This window comes from Camellia sinensis, chromosome 10 (genome assembly GCF_055761805.1).
Source record: "Camellia sinensis isolate YWXY chromosome 10, ASM5576180v1, whole genome shotgun sequence".
NCBI classification, from domain to species: Eukaryota; Viridiplantae; Streptophyta; class Magnoliopsida; order Ericales; family Theaceae; genus Camellia; species Camellia sinensis.
Window position 1 is genome coordinate 165,874,657 of NC_138970.1, and position 26,080 is coordinate 165,900,736.

The following is a 26,080-nucleotide window of genomic DNA, read 5'->3' on the forward strand; positions in this document are numbered from 1 at the left end:
TATCGGTGCAAAGGTTAGTCTCTGCCTTTCTGCCTCTTTCTTTAATCATTAAACTCAACGAAAGATGGTATTTTAAACCTTTTACGTATATTGACTTTAATGATTAAAATAGTATTTTTTTTATTGATTTTATTTAATGAAAATAGGTTAATGGTCTAAAGAAAGGTTACTATAATTATGTCAAAAATATGAAACTAATTATATTTTTTTCAAATCTCAAGAGAGGTGAGTGCAGTTTGACTTAACGTTAAAAAAATTGAGTTTGATTAGTGCAATATTAAACATGGATTTATATATATGGTAGTTGGTCCACACGGAAGCAACTCATTAAAATGAGTTTGATATGGCTTTCTATAATCCATCTTCTTGCACAAAGTTGCTATATTTCCATACTTTTCTTTTGTAAAAGAGGCAATTTATTATCAGAGGTTGAAGTAAAGCTAGTGTGTTCTCCATTTGTGTTCTCCACAGCCTTCTCTTCTTCAACCTTTCCCCACAGTACTGAATAGACACCAAGAGCTATTATGACCCCTCCACTCACACTGCATTACAAAATAAACCACAAAGGTTACTCCTTATGAGATTGTTTAAATAATTTGAAGTCGTTAAATTTTAAATAGAAAAATGATTATGTATAAAATTAAAATAATCAAAATGTAATTCAAAATAAAAACTAAGGATCACTGAAAAGAAAAAAGAAAAAAAAACCATCACACTATTGGATAATTTTTCAGAGTTTGTTTTTTCATATTTTCTTAAAATCTAGTTAAGGAATAAAATAAAATAAAATAAAATAAAATCACTCATCATTTGTTGTATGATTTTCTCTTTTCTGGGATGTATGAAGTATGGGTATTTTAACAAATATGTCGTATTCATATCTGATAATTACCAAGTAGTGATATTTTATATGATACTTCTGCATACGTACCAAGTATATGAAATGTGTACCAAAATTTTTTCTTCTTAATTTTTGACGTATCAAAACGTACCTAATATATTTATCCAAGACATAATGTCCCTCAGCCAAAATAATATTTTGCTTCTAATATAGAGATAAAATTATTCATTGAACTTCATTTTTATTTTTATTTTTATTTTATACTTAGTATGATTTTAAAATTAAGTTATGATTTGTAAATTATTTAATATAATGATATTTAATTTTAATTTGTACATTTACTTTAGGCATTAAATGTGAATTGTAAGTTGAATCTTAATAGATTAAATCATCTAATTATTTTTTGCATTACTGCAAATTAAAAATAAATATTTTACAAATATATCCAGCCATACCTGCACCCGTATCCTATTTTTTTTGTTTTAAAAAAAAATTTAACGTATCCACATATCCATTTCGTACCAATATCTCAATATCAATACCCGTACCCATACCTATGCTTCATAATCTGGGACAAAAATAATTTTTGAAAATAATTTTTTCTGTGTTATTTTCCTCAATTTAGCTTTTGAAAAAAAGTAAATAAATAAACAATAGAGTTCGAAAACACAACTGAATAGAATCACAAAGCAAATGTCCAAAATTCAACTTAATCATTTTATTGCTCTATTTGGTTCATTGGTCTATTACTTAGTCTCTTTTATAAAATGATCATTAATTTATAATGGTGAATAATAATTTCATTTATAATGTACTTTATATTATTTTTTTCATCATTCCTTTCTATTACTTTTTATTCGATTGCATTAAACCAAATAGTACCTTAGAGATATAAATGAAAAAACTGAAATATAAAAAATAAAATAAAATAAATAAATAAATAAAAAATGTACCTTCCAAAATAGAGAGTATCTCCAAGAAAAGAAATCCCCATGGCAAGAGCAATGAGCATCCCAAGTGGCTTAAACATGGTCACAAATACAGGCCCCTTCTTCCTCACAACCCATGTTTGAACAGTGTTACGAAATGACACCATAAAAATTCCCTAAAGATTTAGTTTCATGTCAATTTTAATGACATTGTAAGACAAAAATACATACCCAAAAAATTTTGTATAAGTTAATTACACTTGGAACTCACACCTAGAATATGCCTATTGGTGCACCTTATTACAAGTTATAAATTGATAATCATAAAGTGAAAATTAAAAATATCCTTACCCTAACTTTTAAATAATTAATTTTTTTTGACTTATTTAAAGTATTTCTACTTAATAAGCAGTAAGTAGAAATTGAAAATGGTCTCTGTAGTTTACACGATGTGTCAATTTGGTCCATGTTATTTTAATTTACTCGATTTTGCCCCTTAATTTAATGGATTGTGTCATATTGATCCAATAAATAACAGTTGTTAGGTTTGGTGGACAAAAACTCAAATGATGTATCAATTTAGTCTTTGTAGTTTACACAATATGTCAATTTGGTCCTTATTATTTTAATTTGCTTGATTTTGACAGGGACCAAATTGATATATCATGCAAACCACAAGGACCAAATTGACACATTTTCATCCACCAAATCTAACAGCCGTTATTTATTAGATCAATATGACACAATCCATTAATTTAGGAGCAAAATAAAACAATAGAGACCAAATTGACACATTGTGTAAACTATAACCATTTGCATAATTTACCCTAGAAATTATACCAAATTACACCATCAGTAAGATACAACAAACAGTCCCAATGTCACATTTCTGGCAGATCACCGTTATGAGTTTGACAATAATTAAAAGTGAAAGGAGATCAAAATGACATTTTGGTAAAAATGTAAAAATTAAGTGAGATTTTGATCAAAGTATAAGGCGCTAATGAGAAGGAAAAATGTCACGTTTGTCTTACATAGCAAGTTCTATTAGCTTTATTAACCTTAGATGGATGAAATAGTGACGTTGGGTTCGTTTGGGATGTGGGTTGACTTTTTGTTTTTTAGCCTGGAGCTAAAAAACCTCGTTTGAAATATGATTTTTGACTTTTTTGACTTTTGTGAGAGAAAAAATGAAATAGTTATTGGTTAGATGTGACATTTTGTCCTATTTAGCTAAAGTAGCATATTTTGTCTTATATGACTATTTTAGTCCAAACACTCATCCCAAACGGGGCCATTGTAATTTTGTTAAAGTTGTTAGGATCTTCTACGTGATAGGGTTCGGGTTTCCTTGTTTTTAGGATTATAATGCTTTGAAGTCCTGCATAATAATCCCTAGTCTTAAGGGGCAAGTTATTTTCTGTTTAGATTTAGTCATGCACCACGATTCTAGAGCTGTAAAGTCGTGAGTTGTTATTTCCCTTTCTGCTTTGATGTAAGGCTATTTAATAGCCATGTTGGTTCTTTAATTTAATAAGGAGTTCTTTCTGCATGAGAGAGTAGTTGTGCTTGGTTTTAACATATGGTATCAGAGCTCTATCACGGGGCCTGACCAACAACTTGTATCACAGCCATTAGCGTGAAAGAACAACATAACAAGTGAAAGCAACTTTGTGCAGCCTGCTATCCCATGATTCGATAGACACTACGATCACTAGAGTATGCTAATGGGGAATTTTCTACGTTCAAAGGAGTATTGGAGTTTGGTGGAAACTGGGATCTCTGCAGCAGTGGAAGGGACAGATCCCACTGAGGGACAGAAGAAGGTGATTGAGTATCAAAAACTGAAGGACCTGAAGGCTAAAAACTATATGTTCCAAGCCATTGATCGATCCATTTTGGAGACAATATTGAAAAAAGGCACATCAAAGGATATCTGGGACTCTTTGAAGCAGAAATACCAAAGGGGCAACACGAGTTAAACGTGCTCAACTCCAAGCTCTTCACAAAGAGTTTGAAGTGTTGCACATGAAAGCTGGGGAATTGGTGAATGACTATTTTGGAAGAACCCTCATCACAGCCAATAAGATGAGAATTCATGGTGAAAGGATGAAGGATGTGGTGATCATCGAGAAGATCTTGAGATCCATGACTCCAAAGTACGACTATGTTGTATGCTCAATCGAGGAATCAAATGATTTGGATACTTTATCCATAGATGAGCTTCAAAACAGTCTTTTGGTGCATGAACAACGGATCAGCCGTTACAATGTGGATGAACAAGCCCTTCAGATCACTCACAGACTTCAACTAGGAAGAAGAGGTGGTGATAGAGGTTCTTACTGAGGAAGAGGAAGAGGAAGAGGTAGGGGTAGGTTTGATAAATCTACCCTAGAGTGTTATCACTGTCATGAGTTGGGTCATTTTCAGTGGGAATGCTCCCAAAAAGCAAGAGATACAAAGGTCAACTTTGTCGAGAGCAGTGAAGAGGTGCTTTTAATGGCGTATATGAATGGCAATGAGGCTGGAAGAGATCACTTGTGGTTTCTTGACTCTGGGTGTAGTAATCACATGTGTGGGAAAAGAGAGTTATTCTCATAATTTGATAACAATTTCAAAGAAAAAGTGAAGCTGGGCAATGATATGAGTCTCACTGTGCAAGGGAAAGGCAACATTCGACTGGAGATAAATGGGATTGTGCAGGTGATTACTGAAGTTTTCTTTGTACCGGAGTTGAAAAACAATTTACTAAGCATTGGTCAATTTCAAGAGAAAGGTCTTGCAGTGCTCATGCAACATAGAAAGTACGAGATTTATCATCCTGAAAAAGGTTTAATCATGGACACCGAGATGGCATACAACAGAATGTTTGCTGTGCTTGGTCACTGTCCACCAAAAGAGGAAAAATGCTTCTCCTCTATAACCACAGATCAAACTCAACTCTGGCATTGCCGTTATCGTCATCGTCATCGTCATCTTAGATGGAATTGTCTCAAGGTGATCCAACAAAAGAATATGGTGGATGGTTTACCTCAATTGAAGGCTCCTTTGAACATCTGTGAAGACTGCTTGATAGGAAAACAACATCGCGATCCTTTTCCAAAGAAAAGCACATGGAGGGCATCTGGAATTCTTCAGTTAGTGCATGCAGACATATGTGGGCCAATAAAACCAATCTCGAACATCAAAAAAAGGTATCTCATTACTTTTGTTGATGACTTTAGCAGAAAAACTTGGGTTTATTTCTTAGTTAAAAAATCAGAAGCATTTGATACCTTTAAATCCTACAAAGCTAGAGTTGAGAAAAAAACCGGTGCATTCATAAAGAGTCTTTGAACTGATCGTGGGGGTGAGTTTACATCACAAGAGTTCACTCAATTCCGTGATGCGAATGGCATTCAAAGGCAATTAACATCAGCTTACACACCTTAACAGAACGAGGTCGCAGAGAGAAAAAATCGCACTATCATGAATATGGTGCACAACATGCTGTCAGAGAAGCAAATCCCAAAAAATTTCTGGCCTGAAGTAGTGAATTGGACAGTGCATGTCTTGAACAGAAGCACGACACTTGTTGTGAGAAACAAGACACCAGAAAAAGCCTGGAGTGGGTTCAAGCCTTCAGTAAGTCACTTTAGGGTGTTTGGATGCATTTCCCATGTTCATGCACCTGATAGCAAAAGAGTAAAGCTCGATGCCAAAAGTCTGAAATGCCTATTACTTGGGGTAAGTGAAGCATCTAAGGCTTACAGGTTATTTGATCCAATTTCTCAAAAAATAATCGTGAGTCAAGATGTGGTTTTTAAAGAAGACCAAAGGTGGAACTGGGATGATAGTCACAAGGAAACTATTTTGGCTAATTTGGAATGGGAAGGCGATGAAGATGCAGGGACAAATGAAAGCCTTGGAGAGGAAACTGAAGCAAACAGCACTCCTGAACATGAACTTGAAAACATAGGATCCGTTCCAAGTGACTCACTTGAAAGGGAAGAGTCTTCAAGTGATGGCAGTCCTTTTCATGGAAAACGAGTTCGAATACCATCAGGGTGGATGAAAGATTATGTAAGTGGGCAAGGCTTCTCCGATGAAGAAAATGTCGATGTAGCTCATCTAGCCTTATTCTTTGAACATGATCTCTTGACATACGAGGATGCAGTGAAGAGTAGCAAATGGAGACAGGCCATGGATGCTGAAATCGAAGCTATTGTGAAGAATGATACATGAGAACTCACCGAGCTGCCATTTGGAGTAAAGACAATTGGAGTAAAATGGGTTTTTAAAATGAAACTCAATGAACATGAAGAAGTGGACAAATACAAGGCTCGGTTCATTGCGAAAGGGTACAGTCAACAGTATAGAGTGGATTATGCTGAGGTGTTTGCAATAGTAGCTCGTTTGGATACTATTTGAGTAGTCCTCTCACTTGTTGCCCAGAAAAGCTGGATGATTTACCAACTAGACGTCAAATCTGCATTTCTGCATGGAGAGATAGATGAAGAAGTGTTTGTGAATCAACCACCAGGTTATGAACAAAAGGGACAGGAACGTAAGGTATGTTGACTAAAGAAGGCTTTGTATGGACTCAAACAAGCTCCTCGAGCTTGGTACAGTCGAATAGAGACCTATTTTGTTCAAGAAGGCTTTGAGAAGTGCCCTTATGAGCACACTTTGTTCTTAAAAATGGCTGATGGAGGAAAAGGTTTGATTATGTGCCTTTATGTTGATGATCTTATATTCACTGGTAATGATGAGATTATGTTTGAACACTTTAAGAAATCCATGATTATGGAATTTGACATGACTGATCTTGGTAAAATGAGGTATTTTCTTGGAATTGAAGTTTTGCAAAGGATGGATGGTATTTTCATCAGTCAACGGAAGTACGCTCAGGAGTTTTGGAGAGATTCAATATGGCCTAGTGCAATCCAGTGCACAATCCAATGGTTCCTAGCTTTAAACTCACTAGGGATAAAAATGGAGTAAGGATTGATGGGACATATTACAAACAGATCGTGGGAAGCCTTATGTACTTGACAGCCACTCGTCCCGATTTGATGTTTACAGTAAGTTTAATTAGCAGATACATGGAACAACCCATTGAGACTCATTTGCAAGCAACGAAAAGAGTGTTAAGGTATGTGAAAGGTGCAGTCAGTTTTGGATTATTCTACAAGAAGGGAGGAACTAAGGAACTTGTTGGCTACATAGATAGTGATTACGCTGGTGATCAGAACGATAGGAAGAGCACCTCTGGCTATGTTTTTATTCTAAGTTCAAGTGCAGTGTCTTGGTTTTCTAAGAAACAACCAGTAGTCACTCTTTCAACTACCGAAGCAGAGTTCATCGTTGCTGCATCTAGTGCTTTCCAAGCTGTATGGCTAAGAAGGATTTTGGAGCAGCTTAATCATGGTCAATACAAACCAACAATGGTTCACTACGATAACATCTCAGCTATTAAACTGTCAAAGAATCCAGTCATGCATGGTCGTAGCAAACACATTGATGTGCGCTTTCATTTTCTTCGAAATCTCATCAAAGATGAAGTTATTGAATTGGTGCGGTGCTCTACTCATGAGCAAATTGCAGATATTTTGACAATGCCACTAAAGCTCGAGGTGTTCGTGAAGATGCGTGGTCTTATAGGTGTCTGCGAATATCCAAGGATAAACTGAATATTGATAGCATTCAGTTTAAGGGAGGATGTTAAAGTTGTTAGGATCTTTTACGTGATAGGGTTCGGGTTTCCTTGTTTTTAGGATTGTAGTGCTTTGAAGTCCTGCATAATAATCCCTAGTTTTAAGGAGCAAGTTATTTTCTGTTTAGATTTAGTCATGCACCACGATTCTAGGGCTGTAAAGTCGTGGGTTGTTATTTCCCTTTCTGCTTTGATGTAAGGCTATTTAATAGCCATGTTGGTTCTTTAATTTAATAAAGGAGTTCTCTCAGAGAGTAGTTGTGCTTGGTTTTAACAAATTTAACATATAGTGTAAGGAATTGATTATCATAACTAAAAGTGAAAGGGTCCAACTAAAATTTTAGTTAAAAAACAAGTGTACCAAGTATAATTAATCCGAAAATCACAATTTATGACATTCTATGTGCTTACCGAGTACACAATGGTTACCAACTCAATATCTGGCTTCACTTTCCAAACATTTGGATCTTTCACTATATTTAGAGCAATTGTGGTCGATAAGATACTCAAAAATGCACTACTAATTAGTGTTACCATCAACTCTGCAGGGTAATCTCTGATAATCCAAGCCTGAAGAGATGAGAAAAAAAAATATATTAATTTAAATCTGTTGGTTATGTTTTTGTTTTCTTTGACACACAATAATATTTAGAACTTCTTGTGTGTAATCTTTATTAATTGTATTTTAGATACAAAATGACTGCAATGATGTTTTCAATTAGAGCTCTACATTTCTCTTTTTTTTTTCTTTTTCAAAACAATGATTTTTGTTGCACATATGTTTCACTATTTATTTTCAAAACAATGATTGTAACTACACTCCAAAAAAAAAGATTACACCCCATATTTTTTATTTACTTTATTATAATTTTATCCTTATGTAAAATTATCAAACCCTAAAATTTTAAAACCTAATTTTTCAACCACCCATCACCATTGTCGCCTTTCTACCACCCACCTCCGCAATTGTCAGCTGCCACAGCACCCCTAGCTCCTAGCACCTTGCCTACCCCCACTCCGATTCCCTCATGTCCTCTCCTCCCTACCCCGATTTTGCCTCCTATCCCAATCTCCCCCCTTTCTCTCTCTATTGCCCCCCTCACATTCTTCTTCTACCATTGTCCAGCCCTTACCACCACCTTTTCTCCCTACAATTCGACCACTAATTCCACCATCTACTACCTTGAATCCATACATCAAAGAAAGGGAGAGAAAAATAAGGCAGTAGAGAGAAGGAGAATGGTGTGGATATTAGGACAAAATACGAGGTTAAAGAAGGGGTAAAGTTGAGGGTGTAAAAAGATATTGTATAAAATCTTAAAATGGGTGCAAAGAGAAAATGAAAGTAATGAGACTAATCTATTGTATAACTAGTTTTCTATATTTCTAAAAATCAAGCTGTTTGGAAGATTATACCTCTAACAGTCATGTGGTCTGTGTGGAAAAGCAGAAACGATTGTTTATTTAATAAGGCACAACCGAATTGGAAGGCATTGGTAGAACTGATAAAGGCTAGAGTCGCGTTGTGGGTTTCTACATCATTAAAGGGGTTTAACTATTCGGTGCAAGATGTTATCTTCAACCTGAGTCAAGTGTGTCACTGTGTGTAATTAAGTGCTGAATTGCTTCTGGTTTTGTGGTTGGTTAGTTGGTCTGCTCTGAAGTCTGTGTTGAGTTTGTCATAATTTGGTTCAGTAGGCTTAATGCTGTGCGATTCAGTTGTCAAGCCAGTGGAGTGTCCATCTGCATCTCTGCTCTTACTTAAGGAAAGGTGTCTGGTTTGTTTGTTTGGGCTGTTGCTAGGCAATGTAGCTTAAGGCAAATCTGCTCCATCTGTATGCTCCAGCAGTGGTGACTTCTGCAGTTCTGTTGCAAGGATAGGTGTATGGTTTGTTTGTTTGTGCGATTTACTTCAGTCCCACAGGTCTGCCATGACTTTAGGCTGCAGGTGGTAGCTCTTCAGCTTAGGTGCTGCAGCTCTGTTGGCTCAGTCAGAATTAATCTGCAGGTTGCAGGTTGCTGTTTGGTTCTGGTTTGGACTGTTTTTGGACTGATTACCTCTGTCTTCTCTGGGCTGTTTGCATATCTGTGGGGTATGGTGGTAGTCTCTGATCTGAGGGCAGAGGTGTAGTCAGTTGGATCCAAGGGAGTTGTGTCTGGGCTCCTGGAGACTTCATCCAGCTTTGCATCTGTGCTGAGTTTTGGTGATAATGTTGGTGCAAATTTGAAGCATATCTGCAGTAGATTCAGAAGTGAAGTGCCCCAAATTATATGCTGATCAGTCAGCTGTGGTTGTCCAAATGTTGTGTAGTCTGCTGCCTAGTTTTGGTGTTAGATCTGCTTTGTTCCGTTTTTTTCCTCTGTAGTTTGGTTGTTAGCTTCGGTTGCCTTTCTTTTTTCTGTTTCTCTTGTCTTGTTTGTTGGTTTCTCACCATCTGGCGCTTGGAGCTTCTGTTAGCTTCAAGCTCCTCTTTATTGATGTTCTGTATCTTTCTTGGTTACTTTCATCAATAAAGATTTTCTTTGCCGATCAAAAAAAAAAAAATAAAAATAAAAATAAAAATCAAAAAGTCCATCACTATAATTTATAATTACAAAATCTCATTTGACACGTAATTCTATACGACTTTTTTTTTTTTTTTTTTTTTTTTTGCGAATTTTTTTATATTAATTTAGCATCTTCCATTTAAAAATATTAAAACCCATCATCATGTAACATGGCAGAATCCACTTATAAACTGTATGAAAAAGAACATCCACTAAAATATTTTGATAAATGTATAATTTTTAGGAAATTTCACTTTTAACCTTTAACTCAAATTTTACTGTGATCCCTATTATTTTAATTTGAACAATATAACCCCTACACTTTAAATTCAGTTTTAGTTAGTCCTTCTATTCAAATTACTGTCAACTTTTAAACGTGTACACTTCCAAGGGACCAAATTGTCACCTTTTTTTTTATTTTTTATTTTTGGTTTTTTTGAGAGAGATATGTATCTACCTGGACAATGAACAATACTGAAACCAAGAAAGTACTAGCAGCAAGGAGAAAACCTCCGATCCCCCAGTCTGATTGAAGAACCTCGTGCGATGAGCTTGCAGAACTTGTTGAATTGAAAATGATTGGTGGGCCTTTGTAGTAAGTCACCGTGAATGCCCCCAAGATTGATATTATGGTGCCAATACACTTAGCCACACTGCTCTTGGATTTCATGTCTAGTTTTTCCATCCTAATTATTCACATATCATCCAGATCATTATTCAATTAGTGTTCATAAACACTAGCTAGTAAGGTTAAATAATGAAGGGCAAATTGCAATTTGCACTCTTGTACTTTACATCAAATTTCACTTTATTTTTTTAATATTTTAATTGTTTCATTTTATTTTTTACATTTTGAGTAAAGTTATAATTGGGTCCAGCCGAATAACGTCATTTCAAAAATTGATGGAAAAACTGAAGTGTAAAAGGGGTCTGTTGCTGGGAAGCACTTGAATCAGAGAAGATATGGTTAGTCTCTCAAGCAAAGGTGATGAATCTTCTATTGTAGTTATGAAGCTTCTTTGAGATGGTCTCCTCTCTATTTGGATGAAGGGGCTTGGGGAAATATCTTATTGAAGGAAGTTTAGTGGATGGAGCCTCTATTTTGAACATAGAGCTCAAAAAAAAGATTTTTTTAGTATAATTAAAAAAGAAAATGATCTAATTTTATATTTTTTGAGTCATAATTAAAATATAACTAAATATAACATAAAGCATTAAAGTGATAATGTTAAATTTATTTGTTAAAATGTGTTACATGACCAAAAAAACAATAAAAGTAACATCTATTTATGCGTGTTAAGTGGTTATTAATTTAAAAAATAAATGTATGTTCCAATAATATAAAAGTGAAAGGGAATGGCTTCTGTCCAGTCTTTAATCGAATTGGACCGTGTTGTTGGGTTTGTGGAGCCCACCACGGGTCTGTTTTGATAATCTGAACCGTTCAATATGTAGAACTCGTCGAGTACTATATGCCTGTAAAGAATCACGTTGATTGGATATCGATAGTTATGTGATTAAAACAGATTTTTTTCAACCGTTAATTTATTCACCGTTTATTTTTTTTATACAAAACTGATTTGATCACATAGCTATCGATATCCGATTAACGTGATTTTTTACAAGCATATAGTACTCGACAAGTTCTACACATTGAACGGTTCAGATTATTAAAACGAGACTCGTGATGGACTCCCACAAACCTAACAGTACGATTCAATATGATTAAAGACTGCACAGAAACCATACCGAAAGTAAAATCTATTTAAATGTGTCAAGTGTTAAATGTTTCTCTCTCCTCTGCCAACATGACTGCCCCTTTTTTTTTTTTCTTTTTTTTCTTTTTTTGTCACTCAATAATGTCTCACTTCTGTACATATAGCAAACATTCTGGTGAACACTTTTCACAAGGCCATTGGAGAAAAATAAAAAACAAACCCATTGGAGGGGAAAAAAAAAATTTCACTTGCTATTGAAAGCTGCATCTAATTTAAAATTTCATGATTTATAATTAAAATAATATTATATTTAAAGAAGAAAGTTAATTATAATTAAAGAAAAAAATTAACTAATTAGACCCAATTTGGTTGGCAATTATGACGTTCTTAAGAGTAGGGGCAGAGATAGAGAGAGGCAGGGGTCACGTTCCCCCGCTAGTTTTGGATTTTTTTTTTAAAAAAAAAATTAACAAATATGACAAAAATATTTTTTTAAAAAAGTTATAAAAATATTATTTAAAGTAAAATGTCAATAACATTTTTTTAATTATTTGAATAATAATGTTTGTTTTGATTGATAATGAAAAGATTACGACAAGTCATATTATTATTTATGAAAATTTTATAATTTTTTTTTAATGTAACGGTAATATCTATCATTATTGACATGCAAATATAATTAATCTTACTTTGAAGATATATAATTTATTGAATTTTTAGTTACATTTGATATGTGGGTTCACTCTCCATATGTTTCTTTATTATTGATTGATAATATCATGTGTCAATGATGACATGGTATTACCATTATATTGAATTTTTACTTAAATTTTAAATAAAAAAAATTACTTTATCATTATATAATTTATTTTAAGACTTGTATCCATAACTTTTTTTGTATTGTCATGATGCATTAGTTACAAATAACTTTATCTTTTTGGATCTTTCTTAAAGTCAATCGTAAGAGTTTATGTGAAATATTTTTGTAAAAAATATCAATATTATAATTAATATGTATCCCCTCTGATTTAATTTCCTGACTCCGTCATTGCCTGAGGGTTTAGTCTTTAAGGTCATGGGTTCAACTCTTCCTAAAAAGAGTTCAATTGGGGGGGGGTTAAACACCTGGTACTTTGTATAGGGTTCGTTTGGAAAGTAAGGCTAAGTTTGGCTATCCTAAATAAGTACACACTTTTTATGTTTTTATCTTTTTTTCATCACTTCATTTCTCTACTTTTCTGCACATCTTTTCGTAAAAAGACAAAAAATACACTTATTTAGGTCATCTCAAACAACCCCTAAGCTGGTTTTTTGGTTATTTTAACCTGGGGCTAAAAAGTCTCATTTGGGAAGGATTTTTTTATTTTTTTGACTTTTTGTGAGAGAAAGAATGTAAAGATTATGGGTTGGATGTAATATTTTGTATTATTGGATTAAAAAACCTATTTTGTCTTTTTATAGCTAAAATAGTCTCAAACCTAATCCAACTCATCTTCCCAAACGAAGTCATAGGATGAAGAGACTAACTCCCATATAGGTCTTAATTTAATTACTAACAACTAACTTTAACCGATAAAAAAAATAATTAAAAAAATAATATAATTAAGAATGTAAATAATACACCCTTTTAAAAAGGGTGTGTATTAAAATTTCAAAAATTGTTTTGTAGCTCGAACTTGGCCCGAAAAGTAATATTTTCTCTCTCCTCCCTATCTGTGTCTATAAGCTCAATACGAAACGAAATACACTCTGCCTCTCATCTCTCTCATCTCTGTGAATCTCTTTCGTTATCTCTCTCATCTTTGTCATCCCTCTCATTTGTGTGAAAACCTTCCGATCGATAGCTGATAGAGGAAAACAATAGAGAATCGAATCTGATAGAGGAAAACGACGGACGAAAGAGAACGAACCATGACGGAGGACAGAGGACAAACGAAGGACGTGCACAGCGAACGACGGACGACGATTTATATAGATTTTGGAATTTGCCTTCAATTTGTGATTTGTTTTAGACTTCACTGTTTTCCTTCAATTCTGGGATTTGCCTTCAATTATATTATGAATTACACCACCTATATTTTCTTATGCTCACATATTGTTTGTTGAAATGTTCCAAACAGATTTCCTGAAACTATATGATGAAGGCGTTCTTGATTTTTTTTTTTTTTTTTTTTGTTCCTTGATGTTGTTCTGAAGATGAAAGAAAAAACAAATAAAAAATTGTTGGCAATTGTTGGCTGATGTGTTGATGATGTTCTTGATTTTTTTTTTTTTTTCTTGATGTCAAAGAATTGGTAGATCTATCAAAGAATCAGAAATCAAAGAATTGGTAGATCTATCAATCAAAGAATTTTTTTTTCTAATTTTTGCGATGAGGATGTTCTTGATTTTTAATTTTGATTTTTTATTGGCCGATGATCTTCTTCTTCTCTCCTCTTCTTCTTCTTTTCTTCTTCAATCTTCAGATCTGCAGAAAAACGAGAAAGAGAAAAGAAATATATATATATATATATATCAAAACGACGTCGTTTTGATATTCGGACCAGTCGAGCCTTGGGAATTTCGAGCTACCAAACAGGATTGTAAAATTTCCCTTGATCTTAACAGTAGTTGAGTGTTTTGCTTTTTGCTTTAGCTAGAGAAGTCCTCGAGCGTGTTTTTTTTTTTTTTTTTGGTTTCTTATCAATTTTGGTGTTTGCCTTGCCCATAATTGAGTTTGTTTTTCCGTATCAACTTTGTGGATCGATTTTTTCTACTTTGATACATTTTGTATTTACCTCTTTTTGTTCTTTTTTAATGTATTATCTTTGTGTTTGATAATTTTCATCAATAAAAAATTTTTTGACGATAAAAAAAAAAAAAATTTAATGAAAGTGTAGAAGTGCTAAAGACTAGAATTGAAAGACTAACGTAAAATTTTGATAAAAATATAATAATGTTAAATATAACTAATATTGTCAAGTTGCTATTCTTTGTTAATATTCGAAATCAGTTATGCAAATGGAGGGAATTGCTACTTGATTCAAATTTATGTTTCAAATGTTGGGATGTAAGAATTGTTCACATTATTTTAGTGCAAAATCTAATTTAAATTTTTTATTTACACATGACTTGTCATTATAATTTATCAGACTTCGTTACCATATTATAAATTATTAATTTTGAAATAGTATATTTAAACATCAATGGCTTTCCTTTGATTGGAATGAATGCAACTAAAGAGAGAAGAGTTAACAAACCGACAAAAGCTAGCTAGATATTTTGTAAGATGATTTTGGACGGAAGCCAAGAGGATATGAGAGTCCCACGTAAGAGAGTTTTGGATAATTGATTTGAATATAAAATTTTAAAAACGTTAAAAAAATAACAATTAAAAAAATAAAATAAAATAAATAATGGATGAATGGATGAAATATAGTTGAATTTTTTTTTTTTTTTTTTTCAAATCCTTATATATACAAATTCATTTTCTAAACAAAAATAAGAGAAAAGGTGACAAGGATAAAAGTGTTTGAGATTCTTAATCTAAAATTGCTAATAGACAAAAATTAATTATTAAAGTACTAAATTGAAACATTATATATATATATATATATATTATGAAACATATTGACACAATTTAAACATTAAGTAACAAAATGATATTGCCGATAAAAAAAAAAAAGTAACAAAATGATACAAAACTCATATTTTGAGAACTGAAAAGGTAATTAATTAACCCTGTAAATTTAGTAAAAAAGCATATGAACTACTTTTAAATTTATTTATTTTTTTCAAATCAATATAATATTTTTTTTTTTTATATTTTCTCTAAAAAAGATATTTCTTCTTATTTATTTGATTACTAGTAAAAAATATTATGTGAAACTAACCAAATATATATGTATGTATTAGTAAGGATAGAATAAATATATGGTCTATAAAGTTTGCTACCCTATCACTATGGTCTTTTCAAGTTTTAAATTTATCAATATCGTCCATGTATAAATGGTGATCTAAATTATTAATGGAATTGTAATAAAGTCCAAATATGGCCCTTAAAATTTGTGTTTTGTGTCAATTTAATCCTTCACATCAACCTCAAGAGTTGGCCAAACGGTAAATGCTTAAAAATAAAATTTAAGATAATTTAAATAAAATTTAAAGGGCATAGGAGCATTTTATTATTATTCTGTTAATTATTTAGACTCATGCGTTTGAAACTAAATTAATATAACTAGAATTTATAAGTTTAGGAACCAAATTAAAAAAAATTAAAAATAAAAGATGTTGGGTATATCTCCTTATTAGAGTGTGGGACCCAATTGGTTTGTTAAAGAATTTTAATTAGGCTTGGTTTAGGTATAATATATTATTATATATTATATTTGTGGAGACCCAATTCAATTTAGATACAATTAGGATTTGATTACAAAATCTAATACCCAATTATATATATATATATATTGCTCAATATTTGAGATAGACATATATATATATATGGCTTAAGTTTTTTTTGGGGAAAAATCAGAAAGTAGCAGTAGCGATTCCTTTTTCGGTGAGTGTGCTTAGTGTATCAATCAATTTGATGGAATTTGCTTTGGGGAAGCTACAGTTTTGATCTGGTGCTGCCGCGGCTAATTGATTTCGGGTTAATCAATTTGGTGTTGATTTGGTTCATTATTTTGGATCATCTTCAATTCTGTTTCGAAAGATTTTTGTTCATCTATTTGGTGAGGTCTTTCCTCTTATTTATTTGTGATTATTTGGAATTCACCTAAGGGTGGTTTTGTGAGACCATTAGTGCCTCGTTTGTAATCGTTTAGAACTTATTTGGTTGATAGTGGAATCGGATTTCGATCCCGTGGACGTAACTCACATTAAGGGAACCACGTAAAAATTCTTGTGTTGCCTTTGATTTAATTTTTCCGCATTAGTTTTTATTCTCATTGATTGATTTACTTGTGAGGAATCACATATTTTCCCTAACAACTGGTATCAGAGCTTACGATTTATTTGGGTTTATTTATTTGTGTAAATCAATGGAGGGGAATGTGGGTCGTATGTCTAGCTTCAATGGAAGCAATTGGGTAACTTGAAAAATTAAAATGGAGGACTTATTATTTTGTAAAGATTTGTATGGACCCATTGAGGGTGATAGTGACAAACCTGAGGGTATGAAAGATGATGAATGGAATAGGCTTAATCGAAAAGCCGTTGGTGTTATCCGTCAATAGATTGATGATAGTGTGCTTCATCATGTTGCTACTGAAACTTCAGCACATGATTTATGGACAAAATTAGAGGGTCTTTATGATAGGAAATCAGCTACAAATAAAACCTTTCTATTTCGTAAGTTGGTTAATTTAGGCCTCGTTTGGGAACAGGCTAATTTAGTAACTTTTTGGCTATTTGGCTAAAATATGAGCAAAAAAAAAACTAGTATGTTTGGGATGACTTTTTGGCTTTTTACAAAAAGATGTGCAAAAAGTAGAGAGAAAAAAGAATATTTGACTTTTTGGTATGAGTTGTTGACTTTTTGGCTAATTTAGTAACTTTTGACTTTTTGGCTAAAAAAGATAGTTCCCAAACGAGGCCTTAAAATATAAAGAGGGCAGCCCTATTCCGGAATATCTGAATGAAATAAAGAGTATTGTTAACCAACTTGCTTCTATGAAATTTTTTTTTGATGATGAGTTGCAGGCTTTGATGCTACTTAGTTTTTTGCCCGAAAGTTGAGAGACTTTGGTTGTGACGGTTAGTAATTCGGCGCCCGATGGAGTTGTCACAATAGGGCGAGTCACTAGTAGCCTGTTGAATGAAGAAACTAGAAGAAAATTAGCAGGTTCCTCTCATTCAAAAGCATTTGTTGTGAGAAGCCGAAGCAAAACAAGAGGGAGGAGTAAAACTCCTCATGGTCGTGATCAAAGCCGTGATAAATCAAAAGATGGTTCTTTTTCAAAGAAAGACATTGAGTGCTATTATTGCCATGAGAAAGGGCACATGAAGTGGGAATGCCGAAAGCTCAAGAACAAGGAGAAAAGGCGTGACAAAAGTGTGGATAAGAAGCAAGAAGACATAACAACAGTTACTACCAATGGTGATCTCATGGTCATTTGTGAAGATGATTGTATCAATTTTGTGGGCCAAGAGAGCAATTGGGTGATTGATTCCAGTGCTTCTTTTCATGTGACTTCTCAAGTTGATTTCTTCACTACCTACACCGAAGAAGATTATGGTTTTGTTCGAATGGGTAATGAAGGTTTGTCCAAGATTATTGGCATGGGTGATGTTTGCTTGGAAACAAATTTGGGTTGCAAGTTGTTGCTTAAAGATGTGAGGCATGTTCCCGACATTCGCCTCAATTTGATCTCTACTGGGAAGCTAGATAATGAAGGCTTTAAAAATAAATTTGGTGATGGAATATGGAAGCTCACAAAGGGTTCTTTGGTAGTGTCTAAGTGTAAGAAGACTCATGCACTTTATTCGATGTAAGGAAAAATTGTAAAGATGTTGTCAATGCACTTGAAGATGATACTTCTACCGAATTGTGGCACAAGCGGCTTGGCCACATGAGTGAAAAGGGGCTGCAAGTATTGTTCAAGAAAGAGCTTCTACCCGGTTTGAAAGGTACACATCTCAAAACTTGTGTTCATTGTTTGGCGGGTAAACAACATAAAGTTTCTTTTCATAAAAATGTTGCCTCTAGAAAAGAAAATGTTTTGGAGTTGATTCATTCGGATGTTTGTGGTCATTTAAAAGTTAGATCACATGGTGGTGCACTTTATTTTGTTACTTTCAATGATGATTATTCAAGGAAAGTTTGGGCTTTTCTACTAAAAAATAAAGATCAAGTTCTAGAAGTATTTAAGCTTTTTCAGGCCATGGTTGAAAGAGAAACAGGACAGAAATTGAAGTGCATCTGATCAGATAATGGTGGTGAATACATTGGGCCATTTGATGAGTATTGTCGCAACCAAGATATTCGGCACGAAAAGACAGTTAAGAAGACTCCTCAACAAAATGGCGTTGCCGAGAGGATGAACCGCACTATTGTGGAAAGAACAAGGTGTTTGCTTTCACAAACTAAATTGCCAAGATCCTTTTGGGTTGAGGCAATGAAGACAACAGTTGACGTGATCAATTTGTCTCCTTCATATCCTTTGAATGGTGATGTTCCTGAAAGAGTTTGGACCGGTAAAGATGTATCTTATGAGCACTTGAGAGTGTTTGGTTGCCGAGCTTTTGTTCACATTCCAAAAGATGAGAGGTCCAAGTTTGATAGCAAGTCAAGACAATGTATTTTTCTTGGCTATGAGCGTGATGAATTTGGGTATAGATTGTAGGATCCGGTCGATAAGAAAATTATTCGAAGCCATGATGTTGTGTTTCTTGAAGACCAAACAATTGAAGACTTTGGCAAAGGTGATTAACCGGAGCCAAAAAATAGTGATCTCATTGACATGGATCCATCTCCTTCATCTTCGGTGGATGATGAAAATGGGGGACATGTGCAGCCACCTCTTGAAGGTGTAGATGATGATGCTATTCAAAATGAAGTTGAGCCCGAAATTGAGGAAGAACATCCAACTCAAGAACCACTACCACAACTTGAGTTGAGGAAATCTACAAAGGACCGACAACCTTCAAGAAAGTATCCTCCCAATGAGTTTGTGTTGATTTCTGATCAAGGGGAGCCTGAGAGCTATCAAGAAGCAATTGAGCATGCAAAGAAAGGTGATTGGAAAAAGGCCATGCCTAAGGAGAGAAAAATTTTGAAAAATAAGTGGGTCTTCAAATTGAAGAATGATGGCAAGAATCTGAGGTACAAGGCACGTCTTGTTGTGAAAGGCTTTGGGAAAAAGAAATGTATTGACTTTGACGAGATTTTCTCACCGGTTATAAAGATGTCTTCTATTCGGGTTGTACTTGGCATGGCTGCAGGTATGAACCTTGAAGTTGAGCAACTTGATGTGAAGACCGCATTTCTTCATGGTGATCTTGAAGAATAAATTTACATGGAGCAACCGAAAGGTTTTGTGGAGAAAGGGAAAGAGAAATTTGTTTGCAAATTGAAGAAAAGTTTGTATGGCCTCAAGCAAGCCCGCGACAATAGTACAAAAAATTTGACCCTTTCATGATGAATAATGGTTTTTCTAAAACCACTTCGGACCATTGTGTGTTTGTGAAAAATTTTCCGGATGGCAAATTTATTATTCTTTTGCTTTATGTTGATGACATGTTAATTGTGGATCAAGATTCTACCATGAATAACAGGTTGAAATTGGAGTTGAGCAAATCTTTTGCTATGAAAGATTTGGGACCGACAAAGCAAATTCTTGGTATGAAAATTGTTTGTGATCACAAAGAGGGGCTGATTTGGTTATCTCAAGAAAGCTATATTGAGAAAGTTCTTGAGAGGTTCAACATGAATAAAGCAAAGCCGGTTGGTTGTCTACTTGCAGGTCACTTCAAACTTAGTTCGAATCAATATCCTATAAGTGAGAAAGACAAAGAAGAGATGTTGAAAGTTTCTTATGCTTCAGAAGTTGGTTCTTTGATGTATGCCATGGTTTGTACAAGGCCGGATATTGCTCATGCCGTTGCTGTGGTGAGTCGTTTTCTCTCTAATCCGGGTAAAGAACATTGGGTAGCGGTAAAATGGATTCTAAGGTATCTTCGAGGGACTTCGAAGATGTGTTTGTGTTTTGGGGATGGTAAGCTGATGCTTGATGGGTTCACAGATTCTGACATGGCCGGTGATATTGATTCTAGGAAATCTACTTCGGGGTATTTGATGACTTTTGTAGGGGAGCTGTGACATGGCAATCTAAATTACAAAAATGTGTTGCGCTCTCAACTACCGAAGCTGAATTTATTGCCATTACAGAAGCTTGTAAAGAAGAGTTATGATTGAAGAAATTTTTGCAAGAGTTGGGTTTGAAGCAAGAAAAATATGTGCTTTATTGTGATAGTCAAAGTGCTATTCACTTGAGTAAAAATTTTACTTTTCATTCGAGATCGAAACACATTGATGTGAGATACCACTGGATTCGTGATGTGTTAGATTCGAAATTGTTGCAACTTGAAAAGGTTCACACAGATGATAATATTTCAGATATGTTGACAAAGACTTTGTCGAGGGACAAACATTTAAAGTGTCGAACTTTGGCGGGTATGGTTGATTTCTCCACCTAAGTCGGTAGGGGGAGAATTGTTGGGTATACCTCCTTATTGGAGTGTGGGACTCAATTGATTTGTTAAAGAATTTTAATTAGGCTTGGTTTAGGTATAATATATTATTATATATTATATTTGTGAAAACCTAATTCAATTTGAATACAATTAGGGTTTGATTACAAAACCCAATACTCAATTATATATATATATATATATATTGCTCAATAATTGAGATAGACATATATATATATATGGCTTAAGTTTTTTTTGGGAAAAAATCAGAAAGTAGCAGTAGCAATTCCTTTTTCGGTGAGTGTGCTTCGTGTATCAATCAATTTGGTGGAATTTGCTTTGGGGAAGCTACAGTTTTGATATGGTGCTTGCCGCGGTTAATTGATTTCGGGTTAATCAATTCGGTGTTGATTTGGTTTGTTATTTTGGGTCATCTTCAATTCTGTTTCGAAAGATTTTTGTTCATCTATTTGGTGAGATCTTTCCTCTTATTTATTTATGATTATTTGGAATTCACTTAAGGGTGATTTTGTGAGACCATTAGTGTCTCGTTTGTAATCGTTTGGAACTTATTTTGGTTGATAGTGGAATCAAATTTCGATCCCGTGGACGTACCTCACATTGAGGGAACCACATAAAAATTCTTATGTTGCCTTTGATTTAATTTTTCTATATTAATTTTTATTCTTATTAATTGATTTATTTACGAGGAATCACATATTTTTCATAATAACAAAAGACTAATAAGGCTATGAGTATAGTTTGTCTTAGTAATGATGATAATGATGATGATGATGATGGTGATATTTTTTTTCATTTTAAATGGAAATCAGACCTGAAGATCAGAGCAAGTATGAAGGTATAAGCTGGGGTGAGATTGGACATTGCTGAGGCCATAGTTGGGGAGCTATACCCAATCCCAATAAACATAAACATTTGTACACAGTATCTGCACACAAAAAAGTAAAATAAATAAATAATAAACACAGGGGAAAAAATAGTAAAATTAGGTCTTTTTGGAAAGGAAAAAGAAAAAAAATAATATATTAATTTATTAACTTATTAGATCAAATTACTTCTCTATTTTTTTAAACATTTTTTCATTAAAAAAAAAAAAACACTTCTCGAATAGGCCTAAAATTACATCCACATAATTTGATAAAGGCAGAGTAAAGAATTACTAAATATATTAAATATGAATAAAATTGGAGATACTATCATTTTTCACTATTTTTTAGTGCACATAAAATGGTGTGTCCGCAGCAGCAGAACTGAATAGATACATGCCTACGTACCCGATAGCTCCAAGAAGACAGATTTTACAGAATATGGATAAAGTGAGCTGGGGTGGAGGAGATGTCATCCTGTATATGTATATATATGTGAGAGAGAGAGAGAGATAGAGATGGAATTGATGGAGAGGGTGTGAATGAGTCACCTGTGAAAGAAGAAGGTTAAAGGAAGAAGGAAGAGAACACCAAGGATTGTTGAATAGGCATTGAAGATGAAGTTGTTCATCCCTCTCCTCATGGCTGCTTTGCTTATTGTGTTCAACCCAACCTCCAACCACTCTATTCCAAGGATTGCTATTATCTCCAAACCCCTCATTCTCATCTCTCCCCACAACTCTCCTCTTGTTTGTGTTTTGTGTGTGTCTCTGTTTGTCTGTTTTGGCTTCAACTATAAGCAGACTTTCTCACCATGTGCACCCAATGACCCTGTTTAGTGGAGTTTTTTTTTAATTAAAAGTTAATAATCAAAAAGTTATCCTAACATTCAAATAATTAATTTTTTTTCAACTTATTTAAGTTATTTCTGCTTAATAAATTATAAACAGAAATTATACCAAACAATCTGACACAGACTTCCAAATCAAAATAAGTTACCCAAAAGATGTATCGATGAAGGACAACTTATATTTTGCACTTTCCAACTTTATAATTAGGAATAGTTTGAAAATTAACCATTTTAATTAGTTTTTTTTAATTTTTTATAAAAATAAAATAAATAAAAATAAAGAGAATGGTATGATAATTTATAATAATTTTTTTTTTTTAGACTAAAATAATCTATCCACTCAGTTTCATTTTATTTCATAATGTTTTAATTATTTGTGTGGCTGTGATTGGTGACATTATGCTTGGCTGTGAATTGGCAATTTTCCTTTTGGTGGTGTCCAAGATCAGCTAAAAAGGCAGCACACTGGGTTGCGCAAGCCTACCTCAAAAATCAACTTCCTTTGGACTGGCTCCGTCGTCCCCCATGGTTTAGTGGATGCTTTGGCTGATGTTTTGTTTCTGGCTTTTGTTCTTTGATTTGTAATTTCTTCCTATCAAAAAATAATAATAAAAGAAAATCAATCGTATTAACTTCGAATCAAGTTATAATTGGACTCAGGTGTTTTAGAAAAATGGTTAAAAGTTAATTTTTTAATTTTTTAAATTTTTTTGATTTTTTTTATGTGAAAGGTGATGTGATCCAAAATGAATTAAAAACTAATTTCTGTCTTTTTTAAGTATGTTTCCAAACAACCCCTCAGTTATATAATGTGTCATTTCAAAAATTGACAAAGTCTAAAGTATGATTTTGATAATTGCTATTATTAGGTAACTGTTCTCAGTTAGTTCGCAAAACATCATTATACAAATTGGCCCAACTAAAATTTGAGTTGAACTATAAATAATTGATTAAGATAATTAAAAAATTAATAAAATAAAAATAGACGTAAATATAAAAGTGTAAAGTGAAATATACCCAACAATGATCTGGTTTTGGAAATGTCACATGTATACATAACACATGTTATTATTACAAATTAAAAACTCAGAATGAATTTAAGATATATTAAAAAAAAAAAATTATAAAGTCTTTTCTTTTTTTTGGTATTATTTTTGTTAAATTCTGAACTATTAGTCAGATCTTAGTGTATAATTGATTTGATCACTGTTTTATGATGCTTCTTCATTGTTTATTATTTTACTTTTTTTCTTGTTAACATAATTTAGTAATAAAAAGTATACATACATCTTTGATTAATTTTTTATAAAGAGAGTCACACATACTTTTTGTACAATAAAATTGACTCTATAAAATTGAAGAAATACTAATGAAGTGGAGAATAAATAAAGTTTTTTTTTTTTTTTAAGAATTTTGTAAAATGCATTATGAAATAGCCTCATAATGAGTAGGATTATAGTATAGGATTGGGATTGTTAATTCATAGAGGACTTACAATCGCATATTTGATTACAAATTTTATAAATCAGATTACATGTATGGCAGACATTGAATCCGACAAAATTAGCCAATTTTTAATATTAAGAGAGGTTGGAATCATAATTTCAAGCATGAAAGAATAATAAATAACAGGAATATATAATAAATTATTATCTCATTAATTTAATTGGATAACCAATCCTTGGGAAAGTCTATGATGTGCACCTTGTCACAAATTGACGTAATGTTATCAAAATTTTGTAACATCATATTTTTGTTATTAAATCATATTTTTGTAAACCATTTATTTACAAGCCCAATAGTACCCTCCAGTCTGATCACGGATTGGAGGAAAGCCATTCCCATATAATATATACTTCATTTTAAATTGTGTATTATATGTTTCAATTATAATATTTTTAATGTCACTTAGTTTATACTTAAAATGAATTTGATTTTTTTAAGACATTTTTTGAAGTAAATTTTTGGGCAAATTACAAACACCCCCCTCGAGGTTTGGTGAAAATATAGATTTTCCCCTGAGGTTTGAGAAATTACATCCCGCCCCCTGAGGTTTATATTTCCATAACAAATTGTCCCTTGGAGTTTTTATTTTCATACAGATTCCCCCCTAATTTCCCCTAATTTGTTATGAAAATTTGACCCCCAGGAGGCAATTTGTAATTTCTCAAACCTCAGGGGGGAATCTGTATTTTTATCAAATCTCGAGGGAGTGTTTGTAATTTGCCCTAAATTTTTTTATATTTATGCACCGAATATCACAAAAGAGTACCATCACTGTCAACACAATGCGCCCTTTTTTAATAAAAATAAAGGAAACTTACCAATAAGTCTCATATACAAAGTTCAAGATCTATCTAATCTCTAAATAAAACACTTACATCAATTAGTCCTATATATTTTTAATTGTTACAAAAAAATCCTATTTTTTTTTATTTTTTCAATTTACAGATACTGTTACATTCTACTACCGTCAAACTTTCGTCAAACGTTCACCGGAGACTCGTCGGAATATTTAACATCATCGGGAAGTCGCCGGAGTATCGCCGGGAAGTCGCCGGAGCATTGCCGGAAGTTCACCGGAGTGTTAAGAACGTTAATGGAAGTCGCCGGAATGTTCAGAACGTTAAGAACATCATTGGAGATTCACTGGAATATCCAGAATATCACCGGGAAAAAAAATGAAGAAATTAGAGTAAAAAAATATAACAAAATGTGCTAAATATTGATAAACTAAAAGAAAAAAAAATGGAACGACAAAAAACAGCAACAATAGGAAAAACATATGCTATTTTTCAATTTTTTTAAGGTTTAAGCAAATAATCTCCAATATTGATCAAACTGAAAAGTAAGTTTTGAAACTCTAAAATATTACACTTTCAAAGCAAAAATCTATCAAGCATTTATTCTTATTAATCATACTGAAAAACATGTTATGAAACTGTAAAATTTTACAGTTCTAAAGACTGTTATGAAATTGTAAAATTTTACAGTTTTATACCATGATTCATTCCAGTACCCAAAAAAATTGAAACTGCAAAATTTTACAATTTTCACCGCCTGTAACTAAAACTCGAAAAAGAGAAGTGTATAAAAAAAAAAAAAAAAAAAAGATCGAAGGAGAGAGGTGAATATAGAGAGAGGATTGTGCTCCGGCAACTATTTTTTGTTTAGATTTAGCTGGATCTGATGTAGATCTACTCAGATCTGATGTAAATCTACACAGCACCAAAAAAATTTGAAACTGCAAAATTTTACAGTTTTCACCGCCTGTAACTAAAACTCGAAAACAACTTGTTCAAAACTTAAAAATTTTCTCCATTAGAACAGAAAAAAGAGAAGTGTATAACAGAGAAAATGTAAAAAAAATAAGAGATCGAGGAGAGAGGCGAATATAGAGAGAGGATTATACTCCGGCAACTATTTTTTGTTTAGATCTAGC

General features: G+C 33.1%; 1 protein-coding gene across 4 annotated transcripts; it reads right to left on the reverse strand.

Moving 5' to 3' along the window:
• Positions 1–261: 261 nt before the first annotated feature.
• LOC114256181 (WAT1-related protein At3g28050) lies at positions 262–22,595 on the reverse strand. 4 transcript variants are annotated; one of them, XM_028195785.2, is made up of 7 exons: positions 22,340–22,595; positions 22,197–22,265; positions 21,737–21,850; positions 10,470–10,698; positions 7,877–8,035; positions 1,795–1,946; positions 262–542 (listed from the first exon to the last, which is right to left on the reverse strand). In XM_028195785.2, exons 1-7 carry the CDS (start codon positions 22,513–22,515, stop codon positions 380–382), a joined length of 1,062 nt encoding a protein of 353 aa, XP_028051586.2. In that variant the 5' UTR covers positions 22,516–22,595; the 3' UTR covers positions 262–379. The 4 variants fall into 4 exon arrangements, with proteins under 4 accessions (XP_028051586.2, XP_082748898.1, XP_028051588.2 ...); XM_082892772.1 differs by lacking the exon at positions 7,877–8,035; XM_028195787.2 differs by lacking the exon at positions 22,197–22,265 and having other exon boundaries at positions 22,340–22,589.
• Between the last annotated feature and the right edge of the window lie 3,485 nt (positions 22,596–26,080).

Excerpts from the sequence above, each read along its gene's own strand:
- LOC114256181 (XM_028195785.2), bottom strand. The coding sequence starts at position 22,515 with ATGAGAATGAGGGGTTTGGAGATAATAGCAATCCTTGGAATAGAGTGG. Across the intron at positions 1,947-7,876 it reads TGGTAACCATTGTGTACTCG|GGAATTTTTATGGTGTCATT; the intron begins GTAAGCACATAG and ends CTAAATCTTTAG. Across the intron at positions 543-1,794 it reads GATACTCTCTATTTTGGAAG|TGTGAGTGGAGGGGTCATAA; the intron begins GTACATTTTTTA and ends TTTGTAATGCAG.